General features: G+C 33.5%; 2 protein-coding genes across 3 annotated transcripts; one reads left to right on the top strand and one right to left on the bottom strand.

Annotated features, from left to right (window-relative positions):
• Positions 1–3,957: 3,957 nt before the first annotated feature.
• On the bottom strand, positions 3,958–8,607 carry LOC140820329 (serine/threonine protein phosphatase 2A 57 kDa regulatory subunit B' theta isoform-like). 2 transcript variants are annotated; one of them, XM_073180677.1, is made up of 3 exons: positions 8,454–8,607; positions 6,536–8,024; positions 3,958–4,597 (listed from the first exon to the last, which is right to left on the bottom strand). In XM_073180677.1, the coding sequence occupies exons 2-3, from the start codon at positions 7,733–7,735 to the stop codon at positions 4,253–4,255; spliced, it is 1,545 nt and encodes a 514-aa protein (XP_073036778.1). In that variant the 5' UTR covers positions 7,736–8,024; positions 8,454–8,607; the 3' UTR covers positions 3,958–4,252. The 2 variants fall into 2 exon arrangements, with proteins under 2 accessions (XP_073036778.1, XP_073036777.1); XM_073180676.1 differs by lacking the exon at positions 8,454–8,607 and having other exon boundaries at positions 6,536–8,445.
• Positions 8,608–10,371: 1,764 nt separating this feature from the next.
• Positions 10,372–17,203, top strand: LOC140820246 (ATP-dependent DNA helicase Q-like 5). The gene is made up of 19 exons (XM_073180586.1): positions 10,372–11,542; positions 11,651–11,704; positions 11,989–12,101; positions 12,265–12,477; positions 12,567–12,645; positions 12,789–12,842; positions 12,950–13,024; positions 13,112–13,165; positions 13,584–13,628; positions 13,727–13,821; positions 13,907–14,036; positions 14,332–14,430; positions 14,692–14,747; positions 14,842–14,944; positions 15,899–16,027; positions 16,255–16,427; positions 16,512–16,536; positions 16,626–16,741; positions 16,906–17,203. The coding sequence occupies exons 1-19, from the start codon at positions 10,409–10,411 to the stop codon at positions 16,991–16,993; spliced, it is 2,835 nt and encodes a 944-aa protein (XP_073036687.1). The 5' UTR covers positions 10,372–10,408; the 3' UTR covers positions 16,994–17,203.
• The last annotated feature ends 950 nt before the right edge of the window (positions 17,204–18,153 follow it).

The following is an 18,153-nucleotide window of genomic DNA, read 5'->3' on the forward strand; positions in this document are numbered from 1 at the left end:
GAGTCCACAAAATAGAGTAATGATTTGGCTACTTATTTGTATGGAAGTTTGACTAATTAGTGGGCATATTAATGCATGAGAGGGGCCTCTTATTGAAAGCATGGCCAATTAATTATTTAAAGTTACAATATAAAAATATTTCAGTTTTAATTGGTGATTTTATATTATATATAAATATTTTTTGTTGGATTTTTGTTAAAGTGAAAATTAGGTCTTCATTTTCACTAAATATGGTGTCAATGTAATATTTAATTTTTTGTTGGTACAAGATGAGCAACTAAGTAGTCATATTATTCTTTATACATGAAAACTTCTGTGTGACGATCTAGCAGGTTAATTTTATGAGATGAATATTATCATCAGTTTCATTTTTTTAATCCTCTTCGAGAGAAAAAAATAACAATCTAGTTAAAATATAACTGTTGTGAAACATTTAAAATTTGAAATTCTTGAATCCAATTTTATGATGAAATGTCTAATGATTGTACTTATTACCGTGAGGCACATTTGGATTGATGCCATATATTAGACAACAAACATTTGCTTATAATTCATTAAAAAAATTGTATTGATTTTATAATAAATTACGAAATATATAGCAAAAGCTCATTGTTTCATTAAAACTATTATTATATTCCGATTTCATATATATCTAAAAGTTATATTTTATTTTTATTTGACTTAACTCTCATAAGTTAAATTATTGATGGATCGTGTCTAACTTAAGGCAAAAACTTGTGTGAGATAGTCTTATGGGTCGTATTTGTGAGACGAATCTCTTATTTGGGTCATCCATGAAAAAGTATTACTTTTTATGCTAAGAGTATTACTTTTTATTGTGAATATCAGTAGGGTTGACCCGTCTCACATATTAGGATCCATGAGACGGTCTTATATGAGACACTCCTAATTTAAATGATTTTTTTTTTTGATTTGATGTATCTAAATATTATTTTTATCATCTGTGAATCCCGCAAATTTGGTAAAAATAATTTTTTTTTTTGAATCACATATTTTTTTGCATGTGGATAGAAGATGTAAATTTTTCTTTAAAATGCATACAACTCTATACATTATGTGTTATCAGTTATCTATATGAAGATATCTCTCAACTTAGATGAAAAAATCCATGAATTGTTTTCTTTCGTTAGATTTGAGGAGAAATTGGTCGTCAGTAAAGAAAATATCCATGATTTATAGTTCTTGAGAAATATATATCTCATAATTTCTGAAATTTATTAGTATGAATTATTATTTTTTAAATTACATGCAACTCAAAAATATTTTTCTTATAAATAATCCGTAATTTTTTCGTCGTTAATAGATTTGATGAGAAATTGAAGATTTGATCACTAAGTATATCACTCGACTTCTAAATTTGAGCTATCACCGTTGATCAAATTTGATCTGCAATATTGATACAGAGCTGATATAATCGATTTATTACATTTGAAATTATTTATATGTGATAGAAAACTCAATCATTCAGCACAGTAATTTGGCCACAAATGTGGTTTAAAAGACTCATCAACACCAATGACAGCAAAGTCATTAATATTTAGATTACATACCAGCTCAAAATCTTGCAATAATATCATTGCCTCATCGACACAAAGATGAAATGTACAGGCCTTCTTACGCCATCTTTGAATGACATTCGTAATCAAACGATTGTCATATTTGAGAAACACACAACTAATAATATCATAGAGCCTCGTATCATTTAAACGCACCAGAACATGATAATATATTACTTTATCTACACACAATTTTGATATAATATTTTCGGATCGGCACGGCCTTAAAGTTTTATCCAAATTATTTTTGGGGTCACAGACTCACACTTGATATATAAGTTTTTTGTCTATGTAAAACACTATCATCTATTGGTCCAACGCTAATTTCATCTTCGTTTTCATATATAAAAATAAAAATTAACTAATGAGAAATAAAAATATATATTAATCTATATTATAACTATTTTTTATTTTGTATATAGATTTATTTTGTATATATGTAATAACTACAATTTTAAAAATAAAAAAAATAGTTATGATAACATTAAAAAATAAATTAATAATAATAACATTAATAAAAACAATTAATAATTTATTTTTCAAAATTTAATACATATACATTTTAATTTTAAGAATAATAAACTTAATATCCAAATTGATATTCCTTATCTTAGTAAAATGAAAAATAATAATAATACATAATATAATAAATATTTATTACATTATTGATAAAATTATAAATTCTAATAGTATTATTTACGTAAATGATAAATACAACAATAATATCAATAATAAAGTATTATAACTAATACCTCTATTAATTTAACATATTAATTTATAACAAATAAATTACAAAACATATAAAATAAATATAAACTCCAATAAATATTTTTACATAAAAATAAAAAACTACAAAAAATAAAATAATGACTAATGTATTATTAATGACAATTTTAAACATAATAAATAAACACTTTTATTAGAACGCATTATAAATTGTTGGAACGTAGCAACTCCGAAACTCAAGTTGGAGAATAGGAAAATAAAGATAATATCGTGTATATTCAGAAAGAGTGAATGAATGAATGGATAAACAATAACCAGAACTTGATATTTATGAAAGAAGAGTCTTTGTGCGAGTAGAGTCCTTTGGCTACTAAAACTCTTAGGAGGGTGCATTCAATATTGGAGATTTATTGACTTTTAATTACTTTTGTAGATTTTAAAAGTCTAGATATATTCAAAAGTCTAGTGATATTCAAAATAGACTTTCATAGAGTTTTAAAAAGTCAAGTTGTACTCAACATTCACAATTCAATCTGTATATTTATATAGATATAGATAATATTGTCTATTTTGAATTTAAAATCTCATAGATTTGTTTTTGGATTTCACTTAAAAGAGCTTTGAGATATCTTTTCATCTTATTTACTCACGATCTTCCTCATTGATTTTCAATATGGAGATTTGGCTGAATTCTTAACAATCATTTCTTCAAATGAATGACCTCCATTATTTTCATGGTTGAGACTTCCTTTCAAGCTTATCCGTCCATCCTCTCAACTTGGAAGATCATACACTCTAATCGGAGTAAATCATTTCCACTTTGTTAAGAGGGCATGTCTTATGTGAAATACTTGAAGGTATTTTGAGAGCTCATCACAGAATTATTGAGAGTCTCAACCTCTTTCGTTTATGTATCTAAATATTTCACCCACATACCTCAATTTGGACTATGATTCTAATATCACTTGTTTTGCAGTGAAACATAAATATATTCATAATGGTGTGATATTATCCACGTTAAGCTTAAGTTTTCGTAGATTTGTTTTTGAACTTTACCCAAAATATTTAATACCAATGAAGATATATTTGCCTCTTATTAATACGTGATTTTCTCTGTATATTTCTAATGTAGAATTTTGGTTGAATTCCCAAATATTATAGAAATCAAAAACTTTAGATAAGAATTTCAGGGAAAATTTGCGATTTTACACTTTTTTTTTCGGTTTGTAGTTTTGGTTTTATAGATTAGAGCACCCATTAACACCCACTCTCCAATGTGAGTGGGCGTTATAACGCCCACTCACATGAGAGAGAGGGTTGGGCGTTCATCTGTATGAACGCCCGTGTGTCAGATTCATCTGTATGAACGCTCGTGTGTATGTGACATGTGGACCCCACGATTTTTGATGAGGTGGTGGATATTATAACACTCACCAATGCGGATGCCCTTATCAAATTTCAATTTTAATTCACTTGTTATTTTTGTAATTTTATTTTTTCCTTACATTGCTTTGTCATGATGTTGATATATACAACTAACATTTAAATTTTTATTATCGTTTTCGAGGAAATATTTATTCCTCTTAACTATTTATCAACACAAATATTAATTAAAAAATAATTTAACAACACTTTGGTATATAAAACATGAAAATGAGAACAAACAAAGATAGTAATCATATTTCTGCAGGTTAAAACATTTTGAGATGCTTATTTATACACACTAAGATGGAAGAGTAAACAATCTTGTACTGCTCATCTGCTATATAGGCAACAGAGTCACGAACCATGTCTGAACAACTAAAAAGTAGCGCCCAACTGCTAAATCTTACTATCAAACGGATTTCCTCAACTAAAACAAAACACTGAAAAAGAGAAACCCAAGCAATAATTCAACTTAAAGGCGGAGGACGAATAGGAGTGAAAGGAGGTACATCTTTCTCCTATGTCTAAGTTGCCACGGTTCGAGGAACAAGAATAGCTTGACTACTCGCAGCCCTTTTTGCGGCGTGTTCTTCCAAGTGTATCCACGTGGATTCACGTTTCTCTTTTCTCTCGTTTTCCTTTGCTTCGTCGTCCTGAAACTTGATCTGGCACGCCTTGAATAGGTCCGGGTCGTGATCGTACAAGTTTTTGCGAACATTTAGTGTCAAACTGTGCACAACCTGATTCCAGTGGTGTCTGGCATTTCTCTCCAAAGCGGGAAAGATGATAGGCAGAATGATCTTGCGGTTTTGTTTGATGAGGCTGTCAATGTGATCGTTGTTCCACAAAAACAGAGCTCTCTCCGCCACCTGACAGTGAAGAAATACCCGTACATTTATTGGTAACCCACAAGGTTCTATTCTCCAAAATTTGATAAAATAATCTGAGAGAGAGAGAGAGATCAGACAAATTAAGTGGTACTATCGGCTGAGACTCCATGTAATCTTTTCAAAGTGCAGAAATCAGTAAAACGAGAATCTAAGACGGCTCTACCATTAACGTAACATGCTAGCAAGCCTAGCAAGTTTCTTTCAAAAAGACCAATCAGCCTTTTTCTCGTCCCTGTGAACGAAACTTCCCATTCCCCTGTCAAAAATAAACTACTGACTTTACAGGATATGAAATAGCTGCTCTTATGCCCCCAAGACCAATAGAAGTAGAAAATGTCACAATACGAAAACAAGAGGTCAACCATCACCTCAAGCAAGAACAGCAAGTGACTCCTACTAACTGCTGCCCCATTTTCGTGACCATGCTAGTTGACAACAGCCTGCCTTATGAGATGAGGAAGGAGAATTTCAACTGCTGTTTTGGAGTTATCAAAAAGGTTTTCTTTACCTTATAGATAAACTATAAGTTGGTCGAAATTATAACATCATTTTGCACCAAAAACTGTTATCACTTAATAGACCCTACACACAGTTTATCTAGAAACAAGTCTACTAATCTAGAAGGCAGCCAAAAATAACAGGATCACGTGGAATAAACATTTATGCTAAAAGAGAAATGTATGCTTCTTAAATTGCATGGTATACACCAAATAAAATGTTCCCCGGCCTCTGGTTTTTCACCTGTTAATGGGATAAACACAAAAAATATCATTTCATGCATTATTTCATTTCAGAGGACAATGTCTGTCTCTCTTGACGGAAAGACGCTATTAGGGACACATAAGGCAGAGATGTTATCGTTGTTCTCCATTTGAAAATACGAAATAATGTGAAGAAATAAATAATCGAGTCAAAACATATAAGTTTCAATCTCAACATATCCGAAACAATGGCCACATGCTCAGAACTGATCTACATCCCCATGTTGAAAACTCAATTGGCCTACCAAAACAACAAAGTATGACAAGTCTAAGTCTTATGAACTTGATAACAAAACTCATTCTAAGAATCAAAGTGTATTACAAAGTAATTAAAAGGAAAAGGCCCATTTGGGACCACTGCCAAATGTGTGCAAAAATCATTATAAAATTAATGGTTCAAATTTGAACACACCCACCTTGCACATAATATTCCAAAAGCTTCTATCTGCTAAGGTTATTCCATTATACATTGTTACAGAGGGAATGGAAGAGAAAAATTATATAAACAGCATCGGTGATACTGCATCACAGCTGTCACAACTCACAAATATTAAATTTACCACAAGCAACCTTTATTCCTTGGATCATGAAGGGTCAAACAGAACAATAATTTATTCACTGCATCGTTTAAAATGCAAGCAGTAAAAAACTCAGTTATAGCTTCCAAACAGTCACTCGTCACTTGTAACCACACACATCAGCTCCCAACAAAAAGTACAAAAAAATGAACCATATATAAAAATGTATTTGCCACTGAATCAGAATCAAACCGTTTCCCTCATATCAGATCCTCTCAACAATGCGCATGGCAATTACTTAGACAAAAAATTATGGTTCAGTCAATCCTCTAAACTAAACAGGTCATGTTTCAAACAAATAAAGCAGAGTTAAGACAATACGATCACTGTAAACTAAGTTCCACAATCATAGTAATCTTTGAGAGAACATAATATGCTATGGCACATTGTTAGCAGATGCAATAATTATTTCTTCAGAAGAATATATACAAAACCCTACAAAGAATTTACGATAAAAACCCATGATGAAATTTATATAAAACCGAACATAAGGCCAAAGCCTGGAAAACATTCGTGTAGAGTGAAAAAAAATGGAGAAAAAAGAAGAGATGGGATGGGCTGATATAAATAACACATACCTGAAAGTGTAAGCTACTCAAACAGTGTGAAATTTGATGAAACAAAGGTACCATGCACCGTTGGAACTCAGGTGACTGTGTCGCTTCTAAAACTTCCTCCAGCTCATTAAGAAACAGAACTTCTTTAGAGCTATTAGTGACTGGCCAATACTTGATCAGTCCCCTAATAACAATATCAGCAAGCTTCGAGTCTTTCTCCACAAATTGTGTAATACAATAAGATAGCTGTTGGTGATACATGGCCAGGCATTTTGGTTTGTGTAGAGGAATTAGTGTCCGGACAAGAAAGAGTTTGTGCTCTTCTTTTAGAGGCAAAGCAAATCCATTGATTATACTACCAAGCACTTCGAGAAATTCAGCAATGCCATTATGCTTATCTGTCTCAAAAACAAAATGATAGAAAATGTTGTTGATGGCTTTCCTGATAAACGACCGGTGAACCATAAATTTCCCGTAGATACGGTGTAGTATGGTTTTCAAATATTCCCTCTCTCTAGGATCTTCAGAGTCGAAAAGATTTAGCAATTTCAGAACAAAGGAATGATCAATGTATCTTTTGGCAACCTTAGCATCAGTTTCTGGTGAAGCAACAAACCTGAGCAAAAATTCATACACAACTTGCAGATGAGGCCATGTAGGATCCATGGCAGGCTCTTCCTCGTCCAATTCAACACCATCTATAACCTTGTTATCCCTTGGCTGAGGAGTAAATTCCCGAAATATATTCACAGATACCATCTTAACAACTTCCTGCATTAAAGTTTCTGTAAATTTTCCATTTGCAGATGTTATATACTCCACTATCTCTAACAGGGTCTGCCTCTTGATCTCCTTTTCCTTAAGGTTCTTTGTAGGGTCGGTGAAGTCGAACAAAACACAGCACATCTTCACTTTTCTGATAAATAATAACTGCTTTTCAGAGCTTGAGGTGTCTTTAAAACTCGGCAATGCTTCATATGAACTGGAGATAGAACTTCCATTTATTTTCAAGTTTCTATCTCGAAGAAAACTATCTTCTGAATTATTCCCAGTACTTAAAGCCGAAAAAGGGGCCGAAATAACTTCATCTACTGCAGTGCTTAATCGTTTACTCCCTCCATCACCTCTCTTTGAAGAAGTTGAAGAACTTGAAGAGAGGTTCGAGTCTCCCGCAGACTTTGAATGCTTTCTGGGAATCTTTCCGAGAATTTGTTTGATCATGTTTTGAACAAATCAACCAAAATTTGTCCCCGATAAGACAGGCAATAAATGATGGAAAATTCAACTTCAAGAACGACAAATTCTACCAAAATCAATAGAGAGGCATTGAATCTTTCTTTCAATACTGACTCCCAAACCCAAATTCAAAAGTTACGAAAATCAAACTACTGACCCAACAACAGACAGCGAGGTTCTAATCCAATTTCAGAAAGATCTTTCTGAGTTTGAAGTAGCTGAAATACGCGTCAATCCTTCAGGAACCAAAGCCAGCTTGCATTATCTACATGTTCTTCAAAAAAAAAGGGAAAAGAACCCTTTTTCACCCAGGCAAAAATAAAATAATAAAATCAACAGTGCCAACCCAGAAACCCACTTTGAACCAAATATCAAAAGTCTAAAAGCGCACCGATCGACCAATTAGAAACCCATCTTTCCCTTCACGACCTAAACGAAAAACCCACCACTCTTCACCAAAATCAAACCTCAAATTTCGAGTATTTCCACTTAAAATCGAAAAACAAATAAAATGCGAATTCCACCAAAAGAAATCTGCAAAAACTTCAATTATCGGATCATACGTCTCCCCTCAAATTCAATCCGTAAAAAACAAAAAAAAACAAGAAAAATTATCAGATAAAACAAAGAGGAATAAAGCAAGCTTTTATGAGAAACACAAATTTCAATATACAAATAATGAAGGGTTGTTGGAAAAGCTTACAGTAGTAGAGAAATAATACTCCCATCAGTAAACAATCACCATCTTTCATTCGTTCTCTGAAAATTTTCTTTTACCATGGTAATACTAATGTTCCTTCTTCTGTCGTTCGTTGACGCTGAATATTTTATTGGATGAATTTTTCGTCCAAATGGAATTGGTATATATATATATATATATATATATATATATATATATATATATATATATATATATATATATAATATTTTGAGTGTGTCTCATGTGAGACCGTCTCACGGATCTTAATATGTGAGACGGGTCAACTCTACGGATATTCACAATAAAAAGTAATACTCTTAGCATAAAAAATAATATTTTTTCATGGATTACCCAAATAAGAGACCCGTCTCACAAATACGACCTGTGAGACCGTCTCACATAAGTTTTTGCCTAATATTTTTTAAAATTATCACTCAACTTAATTTTTAAATGAATTTTCGATCTGATATGAATTGAAAAAATATAATTTTTTATACAAAAATATTAATTTGTTATTATAAATATAGATCAGATCAACCATTAACGATTTTTCACAAAAACTAATTATTTAAATATTAAGATTTGAAAAAATGAAAAAAAAAAATGTTACCATTTATCTCCTGAAAATATAATGTTTTGTGTTCATGATTATTTTGAAATTGCTGAGGAAAAATAATTTTGGTATATTAGTCCATCAAGAACACAAATTCAAAACAATTAATTTTAAATGTTTAGCCGATCAAAACTTTATAACTTGAATGAGTATGTTTTTTGTGAGACGGTATCACGAATTTTTATCTGTGAGACGTGTCAACCCTACCGATATTCATAATAAAAAATAATACTTTTAAGATCAAAAGTAATATTTTTTCATGTATGACCCAAATAAGAGATCTGTCTCACAAAATAAGACTCGTGAGACCGTCTCACACAATGATTAATTGTATACAAACCAATAAATTATTCGCCATACATATTACCGTCAATTCGTCTAATAATAATATTTTGAATTCGAAATTCAATTGTCCGAACTTAAAAAAAAAAAAACATATTTCACTCTAGTACTAACATGTGATTCAATGGACGTTCTAGTGGATTCAAGATTGGTAGGAGCTAAGACAAGCTTTTAAGAGGATTTTCCATTAATAAAATTTTGGTTTTGAAATTGAATAATGGATATTTCTGGTTATAAATCTATAAATTTAGTCAAAATAAATTTGTATTTTTTATAGTCCAAATAAATTTGTATTTTTTATAGTCAAAATATAATTACTTACAATATTAAAATGTATTTTAAATATATTAATTTTTTATTTTAAAAAAATTGTGTACCAATTCAATAATAAATTATTTGAGTACATCTTCCTCCAAGCCACCAAGCGACGGCACCAAACCAATGTTATTAATGATCAAACTTGATAAATCTTTCGAGAGCCAGTCTTATGAATTTTATCTATAAGATGAGTCAATCTCATCGATATTCATAATAAAAAATAATATTTTTGCATGAATGTACCAAATAAGGGATCCAGTTCACAAAATACGACCAGTGAGATTGTCTCACACTAGTTTTTGCCATCAATCTTTTATCAATATTTAAGTTCTATTTTTTATTAGAGAAAAACTTGTATGAGACAATATCAAGTGTCGTATTTTGTGAGACATATATCTTATTTAAGTCATCCATGAAAAATATTATTTTTTGTGCTAAGAATATTACTTTTACCATCAAATAATTACAAACGATCGACAATATACTAAAAAAAGATAAATTATATAATCAAGTTATTTGCAAAAGAAATTATCATCACAATTAAATTATATAAATAATCCATTGATTAAAAATGTCAAATAATATTTTCAAAAAAACAAAAAATGTCAAATAATTTAAACTCTATATAATAACATTGGCGGGAAGATGTGTATGCAACCAGTGGCGGCACTCGGTTGATCTTCCGATGGATTCCGATTCAGACTCCGCCGGATCTCACATCTCCTCCAGCCCGCCGCGTGGTCCACCAACCACCTCGGTTCCACGGCGGACGCAGCCTCTGATGACCCTTTTGTCTTCCAGCAAAGCGAGAACCAAAATCTCAGCTTCCGCAGCTACCACTTCTCGGCTAATTTTGAATCCCAAAATCTCATGGATAAACTCAAAATCAAAACCGAATTGGGAGTCAAATACATCTAAATCAGAGCCGGTCGAAGCCCAGCCTCAAATCTTGTGTAATTTGTTTTCCGCCTTACCTTTACAGATAAAGGAACCAGACAACCTTCAAAATTACAAGAATGCCTCGGAGTTCCTCCTTCCTGGAGGCCACTGCACATCCAGATTTGCTTCATTAGCGAGCTCAAGGGTTAAAGATCTGAACTTTCAGGCTGATGTTTTGGTTCAGACAAAAGGTGAAGGTTGTTCTGACAGAAGTGCAGATTTCGATGAATTTAAAGTCGAAGCTGTTGCTAACGGGATGGCAAAGAGAAAAGGAAGGAAGGGCCTTAATTTGATAGGAGGTAATGTTCCTGATGCACTGCCCGTGAAAAGGCCTAAATGTGTAAGTGAAGGTAATTTTGTGAAGCTTAATATTAACGGCTACGGGAGGAAAAAGTTCAGATATGTGAATAAAAAGAACAGCTTCAGTAAATCAAGTAGGCGATGGAAATATAATAGAAAAACTAAAGAAATTAGAAGAGTTGAAGGAGAAGACTGTGAGGCTTTTGATGAAGAAGGTTTGGTTGTGGATGTCCAAGAGGGGGAAGTTGGATTATGTTTTGATGATAATGAACTGATTGTAGAGGCCGTGATGAAGGTGAGAAATGAGGCATCCGAAAAGAATTTGTTGAATTTGTTGAAGTTGACACATGGTTATGATTCATTTAGGAATGGTCAGTTGGATGCAATAAAGATGGTGCTTAATGGGAACTCCACAATGCTGGTCTTACCCACGGGAGCTGGAAAGTCGCTTTGTTACCAACTGCCTGCTTTGGTATTTCCAGGAGTCACGCTTGTAGTGAGCCCTCTGGTAGCTTTGATGATTGATCAGCTCAAGCAGCTAGCTCCCTCGATTCCGGGTGGTCTCTTATGTAGCAGTCAGGTTGTTGCTCTCTCAGTTCCTTAGTGTGTACTTTGGTTTTTATTTTTTTTAAGTTTGTCCATCTGTGAGTAGAAGTTGTTTACTATCATTTTCTTGCTTCTTTCTTAGACGGCAGAACAGGCATCAGAAACACTCAGGTCACTGCAAGAAGGAGGAATAAAGGTTCCCTTATGTTAAATCCTTCCATACACACTCCATTTCCGCCACTACTTATTATAACATACACATCAAGCTGTTTAAAAATTTCCTGCTTATGCATTCGATTTTTAATCAATTTGTGTTATTAAGGTATTTTTTCCCCATGCACTGCTGTTTATCTTTTCACCGGCTTTTGTTTTTCCCTTGCAGATTTTATTTTTTCACTGAACTTCATGGAATTTTTGTAGAAAAGTAGAAAAAATACATTGTAAAATACAATAATAATATGTAAAAAGTTCATGATTCAGGTCCTTTTTGTCTCACCAGAAAGATTTTTGAATGAAGAATTCATATCAATATTTTCCAGCACTTCAATATTATCTCTTGTGGTCATCGATGAGGCCCACTGTGTTTCCGAATGGTGAGTGTTTGGAGATTTTTGTTTTAGCACTTTATTTATCATCATCATGCTAACAAATGCTACATGTTGATTTTCTGTGATTTGTTGTTGTCTTTTTTGCCAAACTCAAACATTTCTTAAACTTTCTTTCACAAAGTTAGCTCAGCTTCATTTTTTGGGACAGGTCACACAATTTTCGACCTTCATATATGAGGCTCAAAGGCTCTTTGCTGCATGGTAGGCTTAATGCTGGATGCATTCTTGCTATGAGTGCAACTGCAACAACCAGAACTTTGCATGATGTAATGCATGCCTTAGAGATTCCTGCAACAAATCTTATTAAGTTGGACAACTTGAGGGAAAATCTGCATCTGTCGATTTCTGTGAGTGGAAACAGGTGAGTCCAAATACAGGCTTCTTTCATTGCCAGGTTGCCTTCATAAGAGTCTTGTTAGCGCTGGATCTCAATAGCTTCTCGCTAAACAGAATGAAGGATTTGATGGCACTCTTAAAGTCTTCTCCATTTTCGGATATCAAAAGCATCATTATATATTGTAAATTCCAGGTATACTTTCCCAACCATTTTTATTGTTTGCCTAGAATTTAATCATTTGATTCTCTCACGATGACATAGTGAACTAAGTTGGATTTTATTTCCTTTTATCATATTGAATCTTACGTAACTTTGCCTCTAAATTCAATCTGCAGTCTGAAACCGACATGATAAGCAGATTCCTCTGTGATAACAATATGTCAGCAAAGGTTAGACTTGCTAACATACATTCGCTCAAAAGACACAGAGTTTGATTCAAGGGGCAGTTATTTAAATGGAGGCTGACTATATGAAATAAATCTTGAATCTTTCCCAGAGTTACCACAGTGGTCTTCCTGCGAAAGATAGGAGTCGCATACAGCATTTATTTTGTTCTAACAAGATAAGAGTGGTAAGGAAATTATTCTCATCTTTTCTCACATGGTGTTTCTTTTTGGACACTTGCCTTATTTCACTGACTTGAAATCTTTCTGGGAAGGTTGTTGCAACAGTGGCTTTTGGCATGGGGCTTGATAAAAGAGATGTTGGAGCTGTAAACAGATCTTTCATTATCCTTTGTTCGAGTCTCGAAATTGGTTTTACATTGTTACTTGCAAACTTCTTGTTTTATCATCATGGTTTTCTTTTTGAATGAAAGAAATCATTATAAAGGAATCTAAATCCAAGATTTAACTGATCACCAAACTGCCACATATTTAATTCTAAAAGCCGGGGAGTGAGACAAAAGACCTCAAGAAACAAAATTCAGGAATATTTAACATTTAGCACAAGTACATATCTAGCTGTTTTGTCAAAGCTTTTCTATGTTCGAAGATTTCTGAAACTCTCTGTTGCTATAACATTTACTGGTGTGGCTTTTAGTGGTTGTCAGATTTCTGTATGATAAGCATTTCCACCCTGTTAGCGTATATGTAAATTATTGATGAAGTTTCTGAACCATACTGTTTCAGGTAATTCATTATTGTTTACCAGAAAGCTTGGAAGAGTATGTTCAGGTCAAATTTGGCTTCATTTGTCATTTCAGCTAGTTTATTCTTTTGAATTTATTAGGATTCAAGCATCTGAAAATAAATGTCTCATGCAATCAATTCAGGAAATTGGCCGTGCAGGACGAGATGGCAGATCGTCTTATTGTCATCTTTTCTTCGATCATACCTCATACTATAAGCTTCGGAGTTTGATGTACAGGTATAATTAACAGCATTTTGCAGTAAAGCCCTCTGTTTGGGTGAATAGAGAATCTAGGGTTTTCAATCCACAATCTGATTCACAGTGATGGAGTCGATGAATATGCTATCAACAAGTTACTGTGCCACATTTTTATGACTAGAAGACTCTCAGACAATGAAATTTGCTCTCTAGTCAAGGAATCTGCAGGTCGGAACTTTGACATGAAAGAAGAGGTTCTTATTTCACCGTTTTCGCTTAAGTTTTTCCATGCTGTTCCTACTTCACAGTTTTGTTCTGGTTTAATTTTCATGAACAAACTCATTGACCAGCCTTAATGCCTCACTCACTTTCTCAAGTTAGAATAAATTTATTTAGGTGTTATATCCAATAGTTCCAGATGGTGTCACAGTATACATTATGGAAATATTGTTCCTTGATCCCACAAACAAATTTACTTGAAATACAAAAAAAAAATTGGTTGTTGATCACCATGTTATCCTTATGTATTATTTTGTTCTTGGTTTATAGGTAATTCTGACGATATTAACACAGTTAGAGTTGGGTGAAGTGCAGTACATTCATTTGCTTCCACAAATAACAGTGTCTTGCACTTTAAAATTTCATCAGGTGGGTACTATATGTTATTATCAGAGCTTTTCAAGGGCTTATAAATTTAGTCATCCCATATCCACAGTTCCATTTATAAATCATTTTCAATGAAGTTGGGGAAAAAGTGTAATTTTACTATAATTTATGCTGCGTTTTGGGATTTGATCTACCATATAACTATTTCTAATTGATTGTAATTAATAAAACCACAATGTTGATCAAACTTTTGTGAATTAATGTTCTTTCTGCATGGGAATTTTGATTATTTGTCTGCTTCAGACATCGCCAGCACTGCTTGCAGGTGGAGATTCTGTGGTTGGGGCAATTTTAAAGAAGTGAGCATTTCGTTTTTCGAGTTCATATTGACATAACTCAAGTAGTCTCTGATTGAATAACATTTCCTCGTCTGAATATGACTTGAATAAACAGGTCTGAGGTTAAGGATGGACAATATCTGTTTGACATGCCGTCCATTGCAAATAGCCTTAGAATGGAAACTTTCGACTTGTCAAACCATTTGCAGAGTCTAAAGGTTAGCTTGGTTTAATTTGCTCCAAGAATGTTTTTCTGAATCTTTTGGCTGCAATGTCTGGTATATAGAACATCTAGTGGATACTCTATCCTCAACAAGTCTTAATAAGCTGAAATATTCATATATTACAGTATTAATCTATTTCATTCTCGCACCCAATTTTCATTTTGTCCTAGCTAAAAGATTCAATTTCCTGCTTTTTGTTAAAACTATTAATATTGCACACATGGTTTATGTTTAAAAAATTATTATGCGTATGAAATTGGTATTTAAAATCTTAAAATGTAGTGGATTACATCATTATCAAAATAAAGGACATTTTTAGAATTAAGATATTATGGAAAATAACACTAACACAGAATTTCGGCCAAATCGATATATACATGTCTGTCGGTATATGTATGTACGTGTGTGTGCACAATATTCTGGTCTAGACTCCCTAAAGCCCCATTGGTACAAACTGATCTGGAGTCAAGCATGGTCAGATCTATTATGGAGAAATCTCCATGAGCGCATGATTGTTCGATTGACAAGACTAGAACTGAAAGCTTGCTTAAGTGTAATCAAACTTCTTCTCACTCGAACCAACAGATGTGATCAATATATTAATTAAATGATATGGTATTGGGACAGATAATTTTGGGAACCAAAAAGCCACAATAAAGACAAGAAAAACGATTGTTTTAAGGGACTCTCTTTACCACATAAATGCATAATATAGATAGATAACTTATAGTGTCATCGGCTCATTGCACATTGGACTTGAAAGACAAAATATAAGAAGGAACAATTTTGCCTGAAAAGTAAATTTGCTTGATCACATAAGATGCTAGATGACTAGAGTAAGGGACTTATTGTTTGGCACTGCCAACGGTAATATATTTGCTGTCCTAACACAACATAACCATTATACATTTCAGTGTATTGATTAACTAGAACATTTTCTCGCATCAGTTGAAGGGGGAAATTACGTATGAATTAAAAGATCAGGCCTACTGTTATCGAGTTCTTGAGGTACCGAAAGATATATGTTCTTTGGCAGCAGACCTTTCTAATTGGCTACGTGAGATCGAGACCTGTAAGGTGATTGTTCTTTGTCATCTTATTGGCCGGCTTTCATCCTTCATTCTGGTCTTTCATTTTGTTTTTGTTCCTTTTCTGTTCCCCCCTTGAAGGGTATCTGGTGCAAGTGAAAGATTCTGTATGGGGCATATGCTTCTTGTACATCTTCTTGCTTGGCTTTAAGCTCACCTTTAGTTTTATTTACCAGTTGCATTTCTGTAGTAACATTTGATCTGCCTTTGATGTAGATCCGGAAAATTGATGCAGCATATAATGCTGCAGTCTTTGCTACAAAATTTTGTGACAGGGCCCAAGGTTGCTACGAGAACCAACACACTGCATGTCTGCAGACAAAAATTATGGAGTACTTCACTCGGGATGCTGATGCTGATGTTCTCACAAACCAGATGGATCAAAGCAGGTTCAAACTATTGTTGCCAATTTTTTGCAATTCCTAGCAGCTATTGTATCATTGGACTAACATCAACATTATTTCCCTCTGCAGTCCATTTTTAAGAGCTGACGTGAAGGTATAACTTCTGAGCTTTCTAATTTTTTATGGTGGAGAGGGACACTATTAGGCAAAGTTGTAACCTTTTTGTCTCTTTATCGGTGTCAGGTTTTTCTCCGGAGTAATTCACATGCGAAATTTACTCCTCGGGCAATTGCAAGAATATTCCATGGACTTTCCAGTCCTGCCTTTCCCTCAGCTACTTGGTCAAGAACTCATTTCTGGTATAGCTGCGTAAAAGGGCAATAGTCTATATATCCATAAACTGAAGGGGTAGTAGGACTGGACAGTCAACTCATTAAACTGAATATATCTGAAATTTTAGTTGTAATCTGCTGTTGTTTTTTCGAGACTCGAGCTGAATCGTCGTTGCTATACTAAATTTCAGGGGAAGGTATGCACAAATAGACTTTAAAGTGGTGATGGAGGCAGCAAAGGCAGAGCTCATGAATTTTGTTGGGAAGGATCTGATATAACTTCCACGTCCCCTCGGGTGGATGGCTTACTATTAAGCAATAACTCATGTGGAGCGAACTATGCAGAGGAGCACATATTACAGACAGATCACAGTCGTGTTGTCATAGCCAAACATATCCTTCCTAGTTCGTTGATCTCCCCGCATGTTCTCATCTTTTTTCTCAGTGGCCAACCGAACAGGATAACAATAAAACTGTTGGTTCTCCAAGTTAAAGGAAAAGAACAACAAGCCCACAACACATGATAGCCCAATCAGTGAAATAACAAGAGAAGTAAGCCTAGAGTGTTAAAGCACGAGGATTTCTGAAATTGTCTGTAGCTAATAGAAGGAATGATAGTTGTTTTTTTTTTGTTACAACAAACATTCTAGGTGTTAATGTTATTCATTTGTTAAGCATAAATGTACACAAGACTCTGTAAATGATAGGGCAACGAAATCCAGTTCTTAAATTTTCTCACTTGTTTTTTTAACTGCAGGGTGACGTAGGTTTGATGTTCGAGCTGCACAAAAATAATCTTTTTCATGAGATCAATCAAAAAAATGTTCGTTTAATCTAAGATTTATTTTCTGTTTCTGTTTGTCCTTTGTAGCTAGCTTGCCATGGTGCATCGATAGGTGTACGTTCTACACACTTTCCGACTCGCCGTAGCTCGTAAGATTTAAGAACACCAACAATTGCAAAGAGAAACATTGGTTACTTTGTCCTGCTCGTGTAGTGGTTCTTCATTTTGCAAGCACATAACATTACTTTATATATTTTGCAGAGCAGGAGAGAAAGTTGAAAAGAAAAACAATTTAATTTTAGTTGGATCAAAATATCAAATCATATACTCTGCATCTTCGGTCTATTATTACTTGTTATTGTGAATATATGTAAGGTTGATCCGTCTCACAGATTATGATCCGTGAGACGGTCTCACATGAGACCCACTCTTATTTATAAATATATTCACTATATTGCTAATTTTTCTTTGGCAAAAACTTGTGTGAGACGGTCTCACGGGTCGTATTTTGTGAGACGGATCTTTATTTGGATAATCCATGAAAAAGTATTACTTTTTATGCTAAGAGTATTACTTTTTATTGTGAATATGAGTAGGATTGACCCGTCTCACAGATTGTGATCCGTGAGACGGTCTCACATGAGACCTACTCTTT

The sequence above is a fragment of the Primulina eburnea genome, chromosome 18, assembly GCF_022965805.1.
Source record: "Primulina eburnea isolate SZY01 chromosome 18, ASM2296580v1, whole genome shotgun sequence".
Lineage (NCBI taxonomy): Eukaryota > Viridiplantae > Streptophyta > Magnoliopsida > Lamiales > Gesneriaceae > Primulina > Primulina eburnea.